Genomic DNA, 16,065 nt, shown 5'->3' with positions numbered 1-16,065 from the left:
CAGCACAGGACCCTTTAGCCATTTTACACTGGCCACATTTCTTACTCGTATAGTAGCCAACTTAAGGAGATGGCAGTACATTACGGTGTCAGTAGGGAAAAAAAATTACATCACGTATACAACGGCTAACGGATTGGGGGGGGGCATTAAATCAATCAATTAATGGTATTTACTGAGCGCTTTCTGTGTGCAGAGCACTGAACTAAGCACTTGGGAGAGTACAATATAACAGACACATTCTATCCTATCCTACCACATTCTATGGTAGACACATTCCCTGCTCACAATGAACTCACAGTCTAGAGGGGGAGACTTCATGGGACTTCAAGCTACAGTCAATTTTTTCTCAGCCACTGTAATATTTGTAACTATAGACCAAAGTCCCCTAGTCCTCTACTTCGTGCTTGTGTATCTGTCATTTCCTACCTTAGGCGTGAGCCAGTGGGATTTTGTTTCCCTACCCTCTGGGGGGAGTACATCTGAATTATAGCACCACACCATGCCGTCCGTACAATCAACGGTATTTACTGAGTGCTCACGGTGGACAGAACAGAGTCTTAAGCGCTGGGGAGGGTACAACAGAGTTGGCTGAAACGTTTCCTGTCTATCATGAGCTAGTACTGAAATCCCAATCTAGGGTTCCCCTGCCTTACAGAACCTCAACTGTCTGAGAAACTCCTTCCTCGCTTGGAGCCTCTGGAAAATCCAAATGAAAAATGTTCTGTCACAGGTGCTGAGATACAAAAATTGCCACCTTTTGCCAGTATTCATTTCTCTTCAAATTTACCTCAACTTTTTCATTATCTGAAGGAAATATGATCCTAAAATGCAACCGTCTTTAAATTAACTCAGTCCTTCCGGTGATGGGTTTTTTTTAAAAAAAAATGTTCTACAAGGAGGAGGTGACTTGTTTCTTGGTTGGGGTGGAGGGAGGATTTTTTTTAAAGGTTTCCTTCTTTATCACCACAATTAATAGAGAGCCAAAGTCTTTCAGTCACTAAACATACACCCTGCTTAGTAAGTCGGGTACTATGGGGGGAGAAGAAGAAACTCGTTCAGATCACCTACAGACCACGGAAACTTAGACACTTCTGGGAAACTCGGATACTGAGGGAACTCCAATCAAATTTACATTCAAATCCCACCTTCACCTGGAATCCAACCGAAAAGAAAGCCCCCAATTCCATTTTTTGTTTTTAAGTTGCACCTGCAGCTCTGATCTGGGCAAGTTCTTGCCACCCACATTCCTTTGGTTAAAGCATTGAGGAACAAGGGCAAGAGAGCAGGGTTTAGACCAGGGTCTGATCTCCTGCCATTATCACTTCTGAGGAGGTAGCGCCGAGAACAGAGAAGCCAAACCCCGGGTCGGTTCACGTTGGTTGCTCGAACGGGGATTTGGGGTTGTTGTTCTTTAAAGGGGAGGTCCAGTGGTCCTTCCCCTGCCACATGTGCACGCCTCAGCTGCAGGCCGGCCGGCGGAGCCTCTGCCCAGACCGGAAATCTGAGTCCTGGCTAAACCCGACCCACGCCAGACAGACCCCGCCCAGTCCTGACCCCGGGGGGGCCCGGGCGAGAGCTCCACTGGACCACAAGTGAGTGCAGTCGGGCCTGGAAATTCATCTGGGGTCTTTCCTGGGGGGGGGGGGGGGTCTCTACTGCTCCACTCCCCATCAGTTCGGTTGCCTCCGAGGCTGCTGGGACTATATGTCGTCGCAGTCCCGAGAGCACTCATGCTGAGACGAAGCCACTCTCCGTACCCGGGAACAAGGCTCTCCCGGCCTAAATTCCCCAAAATGGCCTGGGAGGCGGGAGGCTGTTTCAATTCTTCACAGACCTAGCTGAATTTCACTTGGAGCTGGCCTGATCTACTCTCATGGGCTAAAACTTAGGGGATACTTGGTCCAGGCCGGCCTAGCGGGGGCAGGCAGGGGCGGTGTCAACTTATTTGACCATCATGGTAGCCAGAGTCCAGAGCAAATGATCTCTGCCTGATTCATTTTGGAGAAGAGGCACTGGAGGGCCTCCTCTTCTTTCAACTCCTGAAAAGCTCTTTCCCACTCTTTTGGCTCTGGGAGCAGTGAGGGACAGACAAGGGTGGAGCCAGATGGAATTGGACGGAAAAAGGGGAAAAATGAGGAAGGGAAGGGAGGGTGAGTCTGGGGGGTGGGGGTCGGGGGGGGTAAGTGAAAGAGGGAAGGGAGGAACCACGGACAGAAGGGGCAGATGTAAGGAAGAGAACACATAATGGCGAGAGACAGGGAGATCAAAAAAGGAGGCAGAAGGCAGGAGGGATAGGGAACCTAAATACCCTGAGAATTTTTCAAGAGTCTCAATTTCAATCTAAAAGGAATTATTTCAACAAAAAGTTATGAGCAAGTGAAAAAGCAGTAGCCATTATAAAGGACAGTGCTACACTAAATAGGAATTATAATAAGAATCGCACAATGTGCTAGAAAGGTTATACTGGAAAAAAATTAAAACTGACTTGTCAGTGGTGGAAAAACAGCGTCTCCCACCATCTCCCCGCAATCTGAATGGCCATAAAACTTTCCTGCTATCATCTATTAAGACCCAATCCTTCTGGAACTGAAACAAGGTTTTCACTTCCTTTGTGTCGAAACCCAAATCTAGGATTCCCCCCGACTCCTTCATTTCGATATTTTGCAATCATCTCCCCTCTTTTTCCCAGGTGTGTCTCCCCTTCCCATTACACTCTAGCCCATACTGGTCATTTCCAGCAGGAACCCAGTTGGCGGGGACGAGAGATTGTGAATGACGTCGGGCAATCCACTAGTACTACGATCGATTCCTCTGGGAGGGTCCTCGGGCTTGAAGTCTCAGGAGTTGGGCTCGTCTGCCGTTCCCGCCGGGAGACTCCGTCATCCTGATCGATATTCACCCCCGTAACACACCATCTCACTTCCGGCTCAACCTGAACCGTATCAGAGAGTCGTCTTCCTTCTCTGCCGTTCCGTTCTGCTGTGCACCTCTCCCCAAGCCCTGAGTAGGTTCTGGGACCGATCAGTGCCCTGACGGGGCTGGCCTGCAGGCGTGGGCCCCAACTTGAGAAGTTGCTTGGGCTGTGGACCTTAAGGGCAATGTTGTTGGCTTCACTCTCATTTGGGGGGGGGCTGGGCGGGCATCTATGGGTAGCCTGACCCCCTCGGAGCTAGAGTGGGGACTAACAGAAAATGTAGTGGCAAGGAAGCCACGGGGAGCTTAGCCGCTACTCTGTCCCCTTTCTCCCCCCATTCCTGAAGGAAGGAAGCCACTTGCCTGCTGTGTGACCCTGGGCCAGTCACTTCACTTCTCTGTGCCTCAGTCTCCTCAGTTGTAAAATGGAAATTTGATACCTTTTCTCCCTCCTACTAAGATCATGAGCCCCCGATTGAGACCTGGCAGCGTGGCTAAGTGGCAAGAGCCCGGGGCCTGGGAGTTACAACGTCATGGGTTCTAATTCTGGCTCTGTCACTTGTCTACGCTGTGACCCTGGGCAAGTCACTTCACTTCTCTGTGCCTCAGTTCCCTCATCTGTAAAATGGGAACTCAGACCGTGAGCCCACGAGGGACAGCCTTGTACCTACCCCAGGGCTTCGACTAATAATAATAATAATAATGGTATTTGTTAAGTGCTTACTAAGTGCCAAGCACACAGGAAGATACAAGGTCATCGGCCGGTCCTACGTGGGGCTCCCAGTCTTAATCCCCATTTAATAGATGAGGTAACTGAGGCACAGAGAAGTGAAGAGACTCGCCCAAAGTCACCCAGCTGACCAATGGTGGGGCCGGGATGAGAACCCGTGTCCTCTGATAACCTTGTATCTAACCCAGAGCTTAGAGCAGTGCTCGGTCCATAGTAAGCGCTTAACAAATAACATTATTATTATTATCTTCTATCTACCCCAGCGCTTAGTACAGTGCTTGGCACACAGTAAGCGCTTGAACACCAGTTATTATTCCTGCTAGGTTGAGGGTAGGTCCTGTCCCCTCTGGGGCTTTTCACACCTCAGGCCAGGAAGCCGGAGCCCTAAAAGCCCCACCCCTTTGAAATCATGCCCACTCACAGCCACATCCCCTTGAAGCCCCACCCCCTTCAAAACTTAAACTCTCCCCCCCGAGCCACACCCCTCTGGAGCCCCACCCTCCCAAAGCCTCACGCCCACATTCAGAAGGCAAAACGGACTCTGTCTGCAAGTGCCAGGGAGGGTCAGGTAGGTAGCTAAGTAGTGGCTTCCCGAAGTTAGTGGGGTGTGGAGTCTGGGGACCGGGGCGGTTTAGGAGCAGAGGAAAGCGGAGAAGGCCTATAAGAACAATAATTATCGTATCTGTTAAGTGCTTACTATCTGCCAGGCACTGTACTACGCGCTGGCGGGGATACAAGTAAATCAGGTTGGACACAGTCCCTGTCCCACACGGGGCTCACAGTCTCAATCTCCGTTTTACAGATGAGGCATAACTGAGGCACAGAGAAGTGAAGTGACTTGCTCAGGGTCACAGCGTAGACAAGTGACAGAGGCAGAATTAGAACCCATGCCCTTCTAACTCCCAGGCCCGAGCTCTACCCATTACGCCCACGCCTATGCCTGCGGCACCCCTAGGATGAGCTACCGATCGCTGCTCTGGGCTCATCCAAGCCTCGGGGGGGCATTTCTCACGCCCATGTCCCGTGGATCCCATGTCCTGTGGATCACTCCCATGTCCTCTGTGATCGCTGGCTCACAGATACCCCCCCTTTTTTTTAAAGGTTTCTGTTAAGCGCATACTAGGTGCCAGGCACTGTACCAAACACTGCGGTAGAATCGGGTTGGACACAGTCCCTGCCCCACGTGGTGCTCGCAGTCTTAATCCTCACTTTACAGAGGCTGTAATGAAGGCACAAAAAAGTAATAATGATAATAATAATGTTGGTATTTGTTAAGCGCTTACTATGTGCAGAGCACTGTTCTAAGCGCTGGGGTAGACACAGGGGAATCAGGCTGTCCCACATGGGGCTCACAGTCTTAATCCCCATTTTACAGATGAGGTAACTGAGGCCCAGAGAAGTTAAGTGACTCGCCCACAGTCACACAGCTGACAAGTGGCCGAGCCGGGATTCGAACCCATGACCTCTGACTCCAAAGCCCGTGCTCTTTCCACTGAGCCACGTTGCTTCTCCAAGTAAAGTGACTTGCCCAAGGTTACCCAGCAGACAAGTGGCAGAGCCAGGATTAGAACTCAGGTCCTCCTCCTCCTGATTCCCAGGCCCGTGCTCTTTCCACTAGACCACACTGCTTCTCTCTCAGTAATGCTCCCCCAACAAGTCCCCCCTCCTGCGCCCAGTTCTGTCCTAGGACCTTTCACTTTATGCACTGTCCCACTCCACCTTCGCCTTTCAACCATTCACCTCTAGTGGCTTCGGAACTCCCACCCACAACCAACATTCCTAATCCTCTCTGGCCCTTTTCGAGTCGGTCCGGTTCTCGCTTTCTCCTATTTCAAGACCATCACTCTTTGCTAGGAGATTCCACTCTCCGACTCCTTCTCAGTTGAGGGATCGCTCGCTTTGCCCTGGAAACGCACCCTGAGAAAAAAGGCACGTTAACATGCATCCGTTTAAGCCGAATCTAAGCGTTCCCAGTAAAAGTGGGGTGCGGTTCCCGGCCCAAAGACGGCAGGTTGGTCACACTGCTGAAGCTGACAGGGAGATCCTAAGAGTTTGTAGGGGGATCGGGTGAAAGGTCAAGGACACGAAGCTTAGCTTTTCCCTTTCTCCCTCTCGAGGAGGTAATGTAAAAGCCAATTTTTTTTTTTCCCTGATAAAAATAGGTCTTGGAAGTATTGCCCCCCAGGCCTGAGCGCTCGGGGGGTGAGTGAGAAAATTCCTTGGGAAAATCGGGCCCAGAGATAGGGAGTGGCAGGGCAGTTCTTCACAGAAACAAAAACCAATTCTCACCGGGTAGCTTTCTCCAGCCTAGGTGCTTGCTCTCCGGCTCCTGGCCTTTACTGAGCACCTCTGTGCTTTTCTCCGACCTGGCTAACAGAAGTATGAATTCTGGTGTGTTCCTAGAGGGGGTCAAAAAGTCCTTTTACGGCCAACGTTTGCTAAGTAGTGTACCTTTACATACACATCCGCCCACAGGTGGCTGTGTCCTTCCTATTCAAAGATGACACCGCTGACGGTCAGATTCCAGCCATGTGTGAGTACCTTCAAAGGCTGAGTCTCTTCCAACTCTGCCCGCAAAATTAAAATAGGGTTCGGTTGAGAACTCTCTTTCCCACTGGTGGGAATGCGGGATGCCGAGATACCAGGGGCCACCCAGAAACCAAGGGTACTGCTGAGTCCAGAATCCAACGGAGGATCACCCACTCAAACCGGCTATCGTCTGAGGGATGGGAACGGACGAGAAAGAGAGACCCTACCCGCAGGTGGACATGCCCCTGCTTTGGGCTTCCGGGTGACAGTCACGCTGAACCATCCCCTCCATCCCATCCCACCTAATAATAATAATAATAATAATAATGTTGGTATTTGTTAAGCGCTTACTATGTGCAGAGCACTGTTCTAAGCGCTGGGGTAAACACAGGGGAATCAGGTTATCCCACGTGGGGCTCACAGTCTTAATCCCCATTTTACAGATGAGGGAACTGAGGCACAGAGAAGTTAAGTGACTTGCCCACAGTCACACAGCTGACAAGTGGCAGAGCTGGGATTCGAACTCATGAGCCCTGACTCCAAAGCCCGTGCTCTTTCCACTGCGCCACACTGCTTCTCGCTAGCTAGCCAACGGCAGGGACCGTGACCTGGTTTTAATTCCAGCTCCACCATTTGCCTGCTGTGTGACCTTGGGCAAGTCACTCGGCTACTCTGGGCCTCGGTTTCCCCACTGATAAAAATGGGGAAAAGATCTGTTCTCCTTTAGGCCGTAAGCCCTCGTGGGACGGGAACTGCATCTCATGTGCTTCTACTGCATCTCCCCCAACCTTAGTCCACAACTTGGTACAGAGTTAACGCTTAACCAATACCACTATTATTATTATTATCATTCAGTAGAACAAAGAACTTAAAAACAAAAACAAAAGCACGAGAGAAAGGAAAATGCACTTCACGTACAGGCTAGCCTGTGCAGTTTCCTTTCTTTAAGAAAAATCTGTAGGACTGTGTCCTCCCCCTTCCCCCACAGGAGAAAGCTCCCATCCCTCCCGCTACTCACTCTCAAGAAACAAAAAACAAATGTTGTTTAACTGCTAGGTCCCTGTTGTAGAGGTGCCCCTCGCTTTATACGGAGAATACCTTCTGAGAAGGGAGAGCCCATGCCATGCGGAGCCGGTTTTTAAAAGTGAAAAGGAAGCTAGGTTCCAGGTCAAAAGAGACGGTACAATGTGAAGGAAGGGACTATGGTAGGTTCTGCTCAACGTCTTCGGGTGCTGAGCCTGGCAGGAGGGGCAGTGGGAGAAGTGGGTGGAGCACCAGCTAGTGGGGAAGAAGCAATGCTTTGGCCACCCGGACGAGGCAGGAGGCGACAAGAGGGGGGCAGAGAGCTTGAAGTGATGCCGGAGTCCCATGGCCTCTCCTGTCAGGAGCGACGGACCAGCCTGGGACCCGCGACTTCAAGCCTGAGAACCCGAGTGGAGGGAATGAGGGAATGAGGAAATGAGAAGCAGCGTGGCCTAGTGGATCGAGCACGGGCCTGGGAGTCAGAGGACCTGGTTTCTAATCCCGGCTCCGCCACTGGCCTACTGCGTGACCTTGGGCAAGTCACTTCACTTCTCTGGGCTTCTGTTACCTCCTCTGTAAAATGGGGAATAAGACTGTGAGCCCTACGTGGGACACGGTCCCTGTCTGACCCGATCAGCTTCTATCTACCACCTACCCCACCGCGTAGTACAGTGCCTGGCACATAACAAGTGCTTAACTAATGCGAGACGGGGGGGGGGGGGGGAGAGCATCTGAAGAAACAACAGAAGCACCCAGAACTACGAGACAAGGAGTAATCCCGAGCAACCCTGCCACTTCAGGATGCCATCAGGACCGCATCTTTGCTTCGGTACCCCGGCGTGCCACCCTCCGAAACACGGGCGGGGTCCTGCTTGGACAACGTGGACTTCTGAGTCCCATCCTTTGTCCTAATCTAAGATTTCCAGTTATTGCTGGCCTTATTCCTAGGATCCCTTCTTTGTTCTCCACAAGGCTGCCAAACTCAAGGACCCCTTCTGGCACCTCAGATTATTTCCCAGAACCCTATTCTGTTTGATGTTGGCTTCCCCTTTCCACAACCCCCATTTTCTTTACCTTTTATCACATTCCAGCCCCCACCCCCACCCCCAACCACCTAAACACACTTCTCTTTTCCCTACGGCTTCTCTCAGACCCCTTCAATTTACTATTACCTTACTCCACGTCAGTACAGCCGTCCCATGGCAAAGCCTGGCCCTTGTCGCGGCTCACATGACAAGGGAAGATCCCAGACGGTCCCTCAGTTCCAACGTGGAAGACGGCGAACTAGGGGATTAAGAGGTTCCCTCGATTCTCCTTACCTCGTCCAGCCACTGGACCACACTCTATCCCTTTGATGGTTAGCCTCTTCCTCCTCACTCAGTGTCGAAGCAGGAAAGATCTCCCTTTCCTGTCTTCTCCCTCAGGACTTCCCTCTGCCGTCTTTCCTCACAGAACATAGTCTGTCATTCCCTTAAAGGATCTCTCAGCCTTGCTTTAGAAGTCACCTTTCCAACCACAGCATCCAGACAGGGGCCTTGCATTCACACTGTCAAAAGTCTGGGCTACTCAGCCTGACCCAGGCCCTTTTTCCTCTATCTCATGCTGACCCGATGGATGGCGGAACCTCCTTCTTCTGCCCCTTCAGAAGAATCAGAGTACCATCTTTCACTCTAATGTTGCTGCCAAACCAGAATATTCTGACTACTTATGAGACTCCATCTCTTGGGCAGTATTCCTTTTTGGATTCCCTCTCACTCTGCCAATTCGAATTCAGGGTCCGACCCTGAATTCACCTAGTTGCACAACAGGAAGGCAGCTTCTATTCTTCTTATCCCGACCCCAAACAAGTCCCCTTCTTCCTCTGGCCCCGATACCCATTCGCTCTGGCCGATTACAAAGAAACATCCCCGCTTCTCCAACTCGGACCCCTTGCTCAGACACGGCTCTTATTAGATCAGCAATCCTCTGCCCCAGGTCCCGCTCAAAGCCGATGCAGAACATTCCCATTTCTGCTTCAGAATGTAAACTCTACTCAGTGCTAAAGAACCGTTGATACGTCGCTGTTTCTGTCCCTTCACAAAATCCTGAGAGTTTCAGTCCCGCCACAAGATAACCACAAGTCTCCTCAGAGCTACCTTTCTGTGGACAGCCTGCCTCTAGTTTCTTTCACATAAATACGATTGACGGATATCTCATTGGCCCTCATTCCAAAACTTGGCGGCTCTGCCCCGATCTCTCCCTATATTCTCCTTCCCCGGGTGCTCCTCGCAGACCCCGCCGACTCTCCCTCGCACCTTTCACTCCGAAGCGGCAGACCCGTTGTTTAACTCCTACGGCCGGCTCGATTCCACCAGTTATCATTTTACCCCTCGACCCTTCCCTGGAAAACCCTGAAAATCCAAGGTATTTACTGAGTGCGGAGCACCGCGCTGCCTACGCACTTGGAAGCCACCCCTGCCCATTAGGTAACACCCCACTGGGGCATCCTCCTTCTCGTGGACCCTACTCCTCTCTGGCTTCACACAAACTTCTAAGTTGAGACCTCCCCCTATAACCTCACCATATGTTGAACTATCAGGAAGTCTTTCTGTCGTCTCTCACACACCACATATAACACCCCATCCAAACATCCTTCATTTCTGCCCTCCCCCGACAGAGGGTCCACTGCTGGCCCCGCCAGGAGTCTTTAGACATCAGGGTGCCGATTTACCCCGAGTCAGGAAGCCCACGTTGATCGCCCCCTCCCCAGAATCCCGCCCTGCCACACTGCTGCCCAAGTCGCCCCAACCCCTCCGGGGCCCGTCCCCATCCCTGCATCTCCCATCTCCCCCAGCCCCACAACGCCTCGCAAAACCTGGCCTTAACCTCTGGGATCCCCCTCTCTCCCCCAGCCCCATATCGCCTCACGAAACCTGGCCTTAAACTTTGGGGTCCCCCTCTCCCCCAGCCCCACATCGCCTTACAAAACCTGACCTTAGCCTCTGGGGTCCCCCTCTCTCCCCCAGTCCATCACCTCACAAAACCTGACCCTCACTGGGGGTCCCCCTCTCCCCCAGCCCCAAATCACCTCGCAAAACCTGGCCTTAACCTTTGGGGGCCCCCTCTCACCCCCAGTCCCATATCACCTCTCAAAACCTGGCCTTATTGGGGTCCCCCTCTCCCTCAGCCCCCCATCGTCTCGCAAAACCTGGCCTTAACCTTTGGGGGCCCCCTCTCACCCCCAGCCCCACATCGTATCGCAAAACCTGGCCTCGTTGGGGTCCCCCTCTCCCTCAGCCCCCCATCGTCTCGCAAAACCTGGCCTTAACCTTTGGGGGCCCCCTCTCACCCCCAGCCCCACATCGTATCGCAAAACCTGGCCTCGTTGGGGTCCCCCTCTCCCCCAGTCCCACATCGTCTAGCAAAATCCGGCCTTAACGTTTGGGGTCCCCCCCTCCCCCTCCCAGCCCCACATCGCTTCGCAAAACCTGACCTTATTGGGGCCCCCTCTCACACCCAGCCCGGCATCGTCTCGCAAAACCCGGCCTTAACCTTTGGGGTCCCCCTCCCCCCCCAGCCCCACATCGCTTCGCAAAACCTGACCTTATTGGGGCCCCCCCTCTCCCCCAGCGCCACATCGTCTCGCAAAACCCGGCCTTAACCTTTGGGGTCCCCCTCTCACGCCCAGCCCCACATCGCGTTACAAAAGCTGACCTTATTGGGTCCCCCTCTCCCCCCGCCCCACATCGTCTCGCAAAACCCGGCCTTATTGGGGTCCCCCTCTCCCCCATCGTCTCGCAAAGCCTGGCCTTAACGTTTGGGGTCCCCCCTCCCCCCCAGCCCCACATCGCTTCGCAAAACCTGGCCTTATTGGGGTCCCCCTCTCCCCCAGCGCCACATCGTCTCGCAAAACCCGGCCTTAACCTTTGGGGTCCCCCTCTCCCGCCCAGCCCCACATCGCGTTGCAAAATCTGACCTTACTGGGGTCCCCCTCCGGCCCAGCCCCACATCGCCTCGCAAAACCCGACCTTGTTGGGGTCGCCCACTCCCCCAGCCCCACACATCGTCTCGCAAAGCCCGACCTTTTTGGGGTCCCCCACTCCCCCGGCCCCACATCGCTTCGCAAAACCCGACCTTTTGGGGGGGTCCCCGTCTCCCCCATCGCCTCGCCAAACCCGGCCTTAACCTTTGGGGTCCCCCTCTCCCCCAGCCCCCCCTCGCCTCGCCAAACCCGGCCTCACTGGGGTCCCCCTCTCCCGCAGCCCACCGCCTCGCCCAACCTGGCTTCAACCTCTGGGGTCCCCCTCTCCCCGCACCTCCCCACCGCCTCGCCCGAGCCGGCCTCGGCCTTGGGGGCCGCGGTGGAGTTTCCGTTTTTTGTTGTTTTGGGGAGGGGTGGGGGGGGGAAGAGGTGGAGGTGGAGGGTCTGTGTTTTTTCCTCCGCCTAGCGCCCCTCGCCCCGTCCTCCGGCCGGTCCGGCCCCGGCCTTCATTTGTGCGGAGATGCTTCCCTCCGGCGCGGCGGGGCGGGGCGGGGCGGGGAGGGAAGGGGAGGGAAGGGGAGGGGAGAGGAGGGGAGGGGAGGCTGGGGGTCGGGCCGGGGCCGCTCGGCGGGACCTTGGGGCCGCACCTCGACGGCCCCGGGACCGGTCCCGCCCCGTCCCGTCCCCTCCCACGCGGCCTGGGCCGGGCCCCCCGGTGCCGGCCGCGGCGGGACGGCCTCCCGCCCGCTTCCCGCCCCGCCCCGGACCTCTCGGGCGGCGGCTCCGTCTCCTCCTCCTTCTCCTTCTCCTTCTCCGTCCCGTCCCGGTGCCGGTCCTTCCCGGGCCCCGGGACGGCCCCGTCCCCAGCACGGGACTCCGGTCCTCCCCGCCCTCCCCGGGACCTCGGCGGGACGAAGCCGGCGGGGAGCCCCGGACGCCCCCGCTGCGAGGCTCCGACCGTCCGGGGCGAGGACGGGGTGTCGTCGTCGTCGTCGTCGTCGTCGTCCCCCCCCCCTTCTCCGGCCCCCGTTTCCATGGAGACCCCGCCCCGGGAGGAGACTCGGTCCGGAGCCCGGGCGACTCAAGTCTCACCTGGCGAGGGGCGGCGGGCGCAGCCCCCCGGAGGCGGGCCGGGGAGGAGGACCGGCCGTCCGGGGCGGCGGGGACGCGGGGGAGGGACGGCAACGGGACCGGGACGAGGAAGACGAGGAAGACGAGGAAGACGAGGAGAGGGAGCGGAGGAAGACGCACCTGTTCCCGGGTGGGCTCCGCCGGGAGGTCGGGCGGCCGCCCCCTTCCTCCTCCTCCTCCTCCTCCTCCCGCCCCTCCTCTTCCTCGTCGGCGTCGCCTCCGGCGGCGGCGGCGGCGGCCGGTGGGACTCCGGGAACTGCGAGCGGAGGCTCGGCGGCAGCGGAGGAGACACTGGCCGCGGCAGCAGCCGGAGCGAGGGGGAGCAGCCGGCGGGGGCCGCCGCGGGGCCCGCCGGGAAATGGAGTCCGCCCGCCGCGCCGCCCCCGCGCCCCCCCGCCGCCCCCCCACCGCCCGGGGACTACAACTCCCAGAGTGCCCCGCGCCCGGCCGCCGCCGCCGCCGCCGAGGCCGCCGAGGCCGCCGCCGCCACCGCGGGGGCAGAGCCGGCGGCCCCGGTGACACAGGGAGGGAGGGGAGAAGATCGCGGAGAGGTCGGAACGGGTGGGGGAAGGCTGCTGCCGCCGCCGCCGCCGCCGCCGCCGCCGCCCGGGCTGGTCCTGCCCGCCCCCCCGGAGCCCCGGCCGCCCAGGGGTCACTGCCCCGGAGCCCGGGCTCCCCCGACCCCCGCCGCTCAGCCCCACGCTCCCGGCCCCGAGCCCTCCGCCGCCGGCGGCACTGAGCAGCCGCACCAAGTCCCCTCCTCCCAGGGGCCGGAGCGGAGGGAGGCTCCCCTGCCTGGCTGGGCGTGACTCCCCCCACCCCCCTCTCCCCTCCTCCTCCTCCTCCTCCTCCTCCTCCTCCTCCTGCTCCTCCTGCTCCCCTCTCCCTCCCCGGAACCCCTCCCCCGGAGCCGAGGCTCCTCTCCCCGCCGGGAAACCGAGGCACTCCGGGGGGTCACTTTCCCCTCCCCCGCCCCCCGCCCAAGTCATTCCGGGGGCCACCCTACTTTGTGCCTTGGCCACTTTCCCCGCCGAGACCGGTCCTCCCCCGCCACGCCGACCCTTAGGGCGACAGATAAATACCTTCCCCCAGCCGGGGAAACACCCCGCGGGGGGGAAAAGGGGTGGGCGGTCGGGGGCGACTCGGTATCCCCGGCGTGGATATCCGGGGATCGAGTCCCGATCCTCGAAATCCATCGGCTCGCTCGTCGTAGGGATGGAGGAGGCGATCCCCGATCCCGGCGCTGACTCCAAAGAGGATTAGGAGGAATACGGGGCCAAGCGGGATGCCGCCGCCGCCGCCGCCGCCGCCGCCAAAGTCCGGGCCCCTTTCCGCCCGAGCCCGGGAGAAGCCCGGGGGTCCGGGAGGGGGGCGTCGGGGAGGCTTCGGTGCCCCCCGGGGGGCGGCTGGGGGCTCGGGGCGGGGGGCCCCGAGGCGTAACTGCAGGGCTAGGGGCTCCTCTTCCCGGAATCGCCGCCCGCCACCGTCTAACCGTCCTTCCCGGTGCCCACCCCATTATGTGCCCGAGCCGGTTGTCGCGGGGGCGCCCGGGGCCCCCTCCCCTCCCCTCCCCTCCCCTCCCGGCCCGGCCCGGCCCGGCCCCGCCACCGGCCCCAACTCCGCCGACCTTCGCCTCCGATCCCGTTCAGCCTCCGGCCCGCTCCGCCTCCATCCCCCGCCCGCCGGGCCCGCGGGGCTCGGGTCCCGGCCTCCCGGCCTCCCGGCCTCCCTGCCTCCCGCCCCAAACCGGGGACGCCCCGCCCCTCGGCCCGGCCCGGCCCGGCCCGGCCCCGCGCGCGCCCGCCCGCCCGACCCACCGGGCCCGGTCCCCGTCCGCCGTCCGCCCCGTGAGGTCACGGCCCGCGCCTCGGTCGGAACCGAGGGGGAGGAGGAGGGCCGCACGTTTCTCGCCGCCCTGCCCTCGCCCACACCCCCCGGCCGGAGGCGGCCCCGCCCCCGGGCCCGCCCCTCACCTGGCCCGTTCCCGCCGGCGCCCCCCGGCGGCGGGGCCACTCTCCCCGCGGCCGGTCCCGTGCTTCGCCCGGCGCCCCCCTGCGGCCGGGCAACTTTCCCCGGCGGGCCCGCCGGCGCCCCCCTGCGGCCGGGCGGGTCTCCCCGCCGGCCGGCCCCGCCCTTCACCTGGCCCCGCCGGCGCCCCCGTGCGGCCGGGCGAGTTTCCCCGCGGCCGTTGGGGCGCGGCGGGGCCCCGGGACCGGCTCGGGGGTCCGAGGCGGAGCGGGGCCGGGCCTGCAGGTCGCGGGGCCTCCCCTCCCGAGCCGAGCCGAGCCGAGCCGAGCCGAGCCGAGCCGCCCCGGGGAAGCCGGAACCTCCTCCGGGGAGCCGCGCACAGCCCGGGCCGAGGGAGACGCCGCCCCCGGCTCCCGCTGCCCGCTCCCCGGCTCCCAGGCCCGGGCCGGCCGCGCCTCCGGCCCCCATCCGCTCGGACCGAGCCTCTCGTTGGGCGGCTGGCCCCCGTTCTGGACGAGGGAGGTGGAAAGCAACGGCCGCGCCGGGCCGCGCCGCGCCGCGCCGCGCCGGGCCGGGCCGGGCCGGGCCGGGCCGGGCCGGGCGGGGAGTCGGTGCCCGGTGGGACAGGTGCCGCCCGGGCAACGTCCGGGGGTCGGGGGAGCCCCGGGGCGGCCGCGTTCCCACGGAGCCGCCCCCCCGCCCCGCCGGGCCACGGCCGAGGCGCACGGGAGCGGGGCGGGCACCGGGCGGGGGAGGAAGGGCGGCCGGGACCGGCCGAGGGGAAGCTCCCGCCCGGCCGCCGCTCCCAAACGCCCCCCTCTCTCCGGGGTGTCCCCTCCCCACCGTGCTCCTTCCCTCGCATCCCGGAGCCCCCCGGACCGGCTCCCCCCGGCTCCCCCCGGCTCCCCCCGGCGCCCCCCGCCCCGCCGACCTCACCCGGCTCCGGATTCATCCGTGCCAGCCGGAGGGAGGTCTCAGGGCCGCTCCCCTCCGGCGCTGCACATCCGACCCCACCTCGGAGAGTCGCTTAGGAAGGAGGCGGGAGCCGCCGGTTTCTGCCTCGGCTTCTCCGGGGCGGCTTCGCCCGGAGCCGTTGCCCGCTCCTTCCCCGAAGGCACCGTGGCCTCGGATGACGGAAGGGCTCCGGAGCAGCCCGCCTCGCAGCCCTTGGCAGAAATCCGTCCACGCTCCTTAGCTCGGGTTGAAAATCATCATCATCATCATCATCATCATCATCATCGATCCCGGGGCGGGCTTAGCGGCAGCATCTGGGCTGGAGGGGACCCGCTCACCTCTCCTCTCTCCTCGGGCCCCCCGGCGTTTTCCTTCCCCCGTCCTGGGGCCGCTTCCATTCCGGCCCTCGGGAATTCTCGCCGGGATAAGAGACGCCCGAACGACTCCGGGGGACGCCACTCCTGCCCGGCTTGCTCGCCCAAGCCGTCTTCGCCGGGCACCGAAAACTTTTCGTTGGCTTCCGAGCCCGGCTTTTCTCCGTGGATGCCCACCGTTCTCTCTGTGTGGATGTTGGCATCGGGGTCGATGCCGTTTCCCCACCCTGCCTCTCCGTCCTACCCACCCGTCGTTGGGCGGGGGGATCGTCTCTATCCGTTGCCGAACCGCGCGTTCCAAGCGCTTAGCACGGGGCCCCGCACAGCGTCAGCGCTCAATAAATACCACCGAATGAACGGGGCCGCCCCGAGCCTGGCCTCGCCGTGGTGGACACGCTCTTCCCCTCCGGAGGTGTCCCTCTGTGAAAGTTCGCTGGCTGCTGATCGCGCCTTGATGATTGATTTATTCCGGGGGTTAGGTC

At 60.0% G+C, this 16,065-nt stretch overlaps 1 protein-coding gene across 3 annotated transcripts in view; it reads right to left on the bottom strand.

Annotated features, from left to right (window-relative positions):
• Positions 1 to 15,856, bottom strand: part of BCORL1 (BCL6 corepressor like 1) — a 62,697-nt gene extending 46,841 nt beyond the window's left edge. The window contains exon 1 of one of the 3 annotated variants that reach the window (XM_029067388.2): positions 15,548 to 15,856. Coding sequence is in view for 1 of the 3 variants with exons in the window: in XM_029067386.2 (XP_028923219.1) it covers positions 15,192 to 15,207 (16 nt within the window). In the remaining 2 variants the exon portion in view is untranslated. Of the gene's footprint in view, positions 1 to 12,407; positions 12,569 to 15,191; positions 15,510 to 15,547 lie in introns of those variants that run through there. The other 2 variants (XM_029067386.2, XM_029067387.2) reach the window with 2 other exon arrangements.
• Positions 15,857 to 16,065: the final 209 nt, after the last annotated feature.

Source organism: Ornithorhynchus anatinus, chromosome 6, assembly GCF_004115215.2.
Source record: "Ornithorhynchus anatinus isolate Pmale09 chromosome 6, mOrnAna1.pri.v4, whole genome shotgun sequence".
Taxonomy (NCBI): domain Eukaryota; kingdom Metazoa; phylum Chordata; class Mammalia; order Monotremata; family Ornithorhynchidae; genus Ornithorhynchus; species Ornithorhynchus anatinus.
This window is presented reverse-complemented; position numbering and strand designations above follow the sequence as displayed.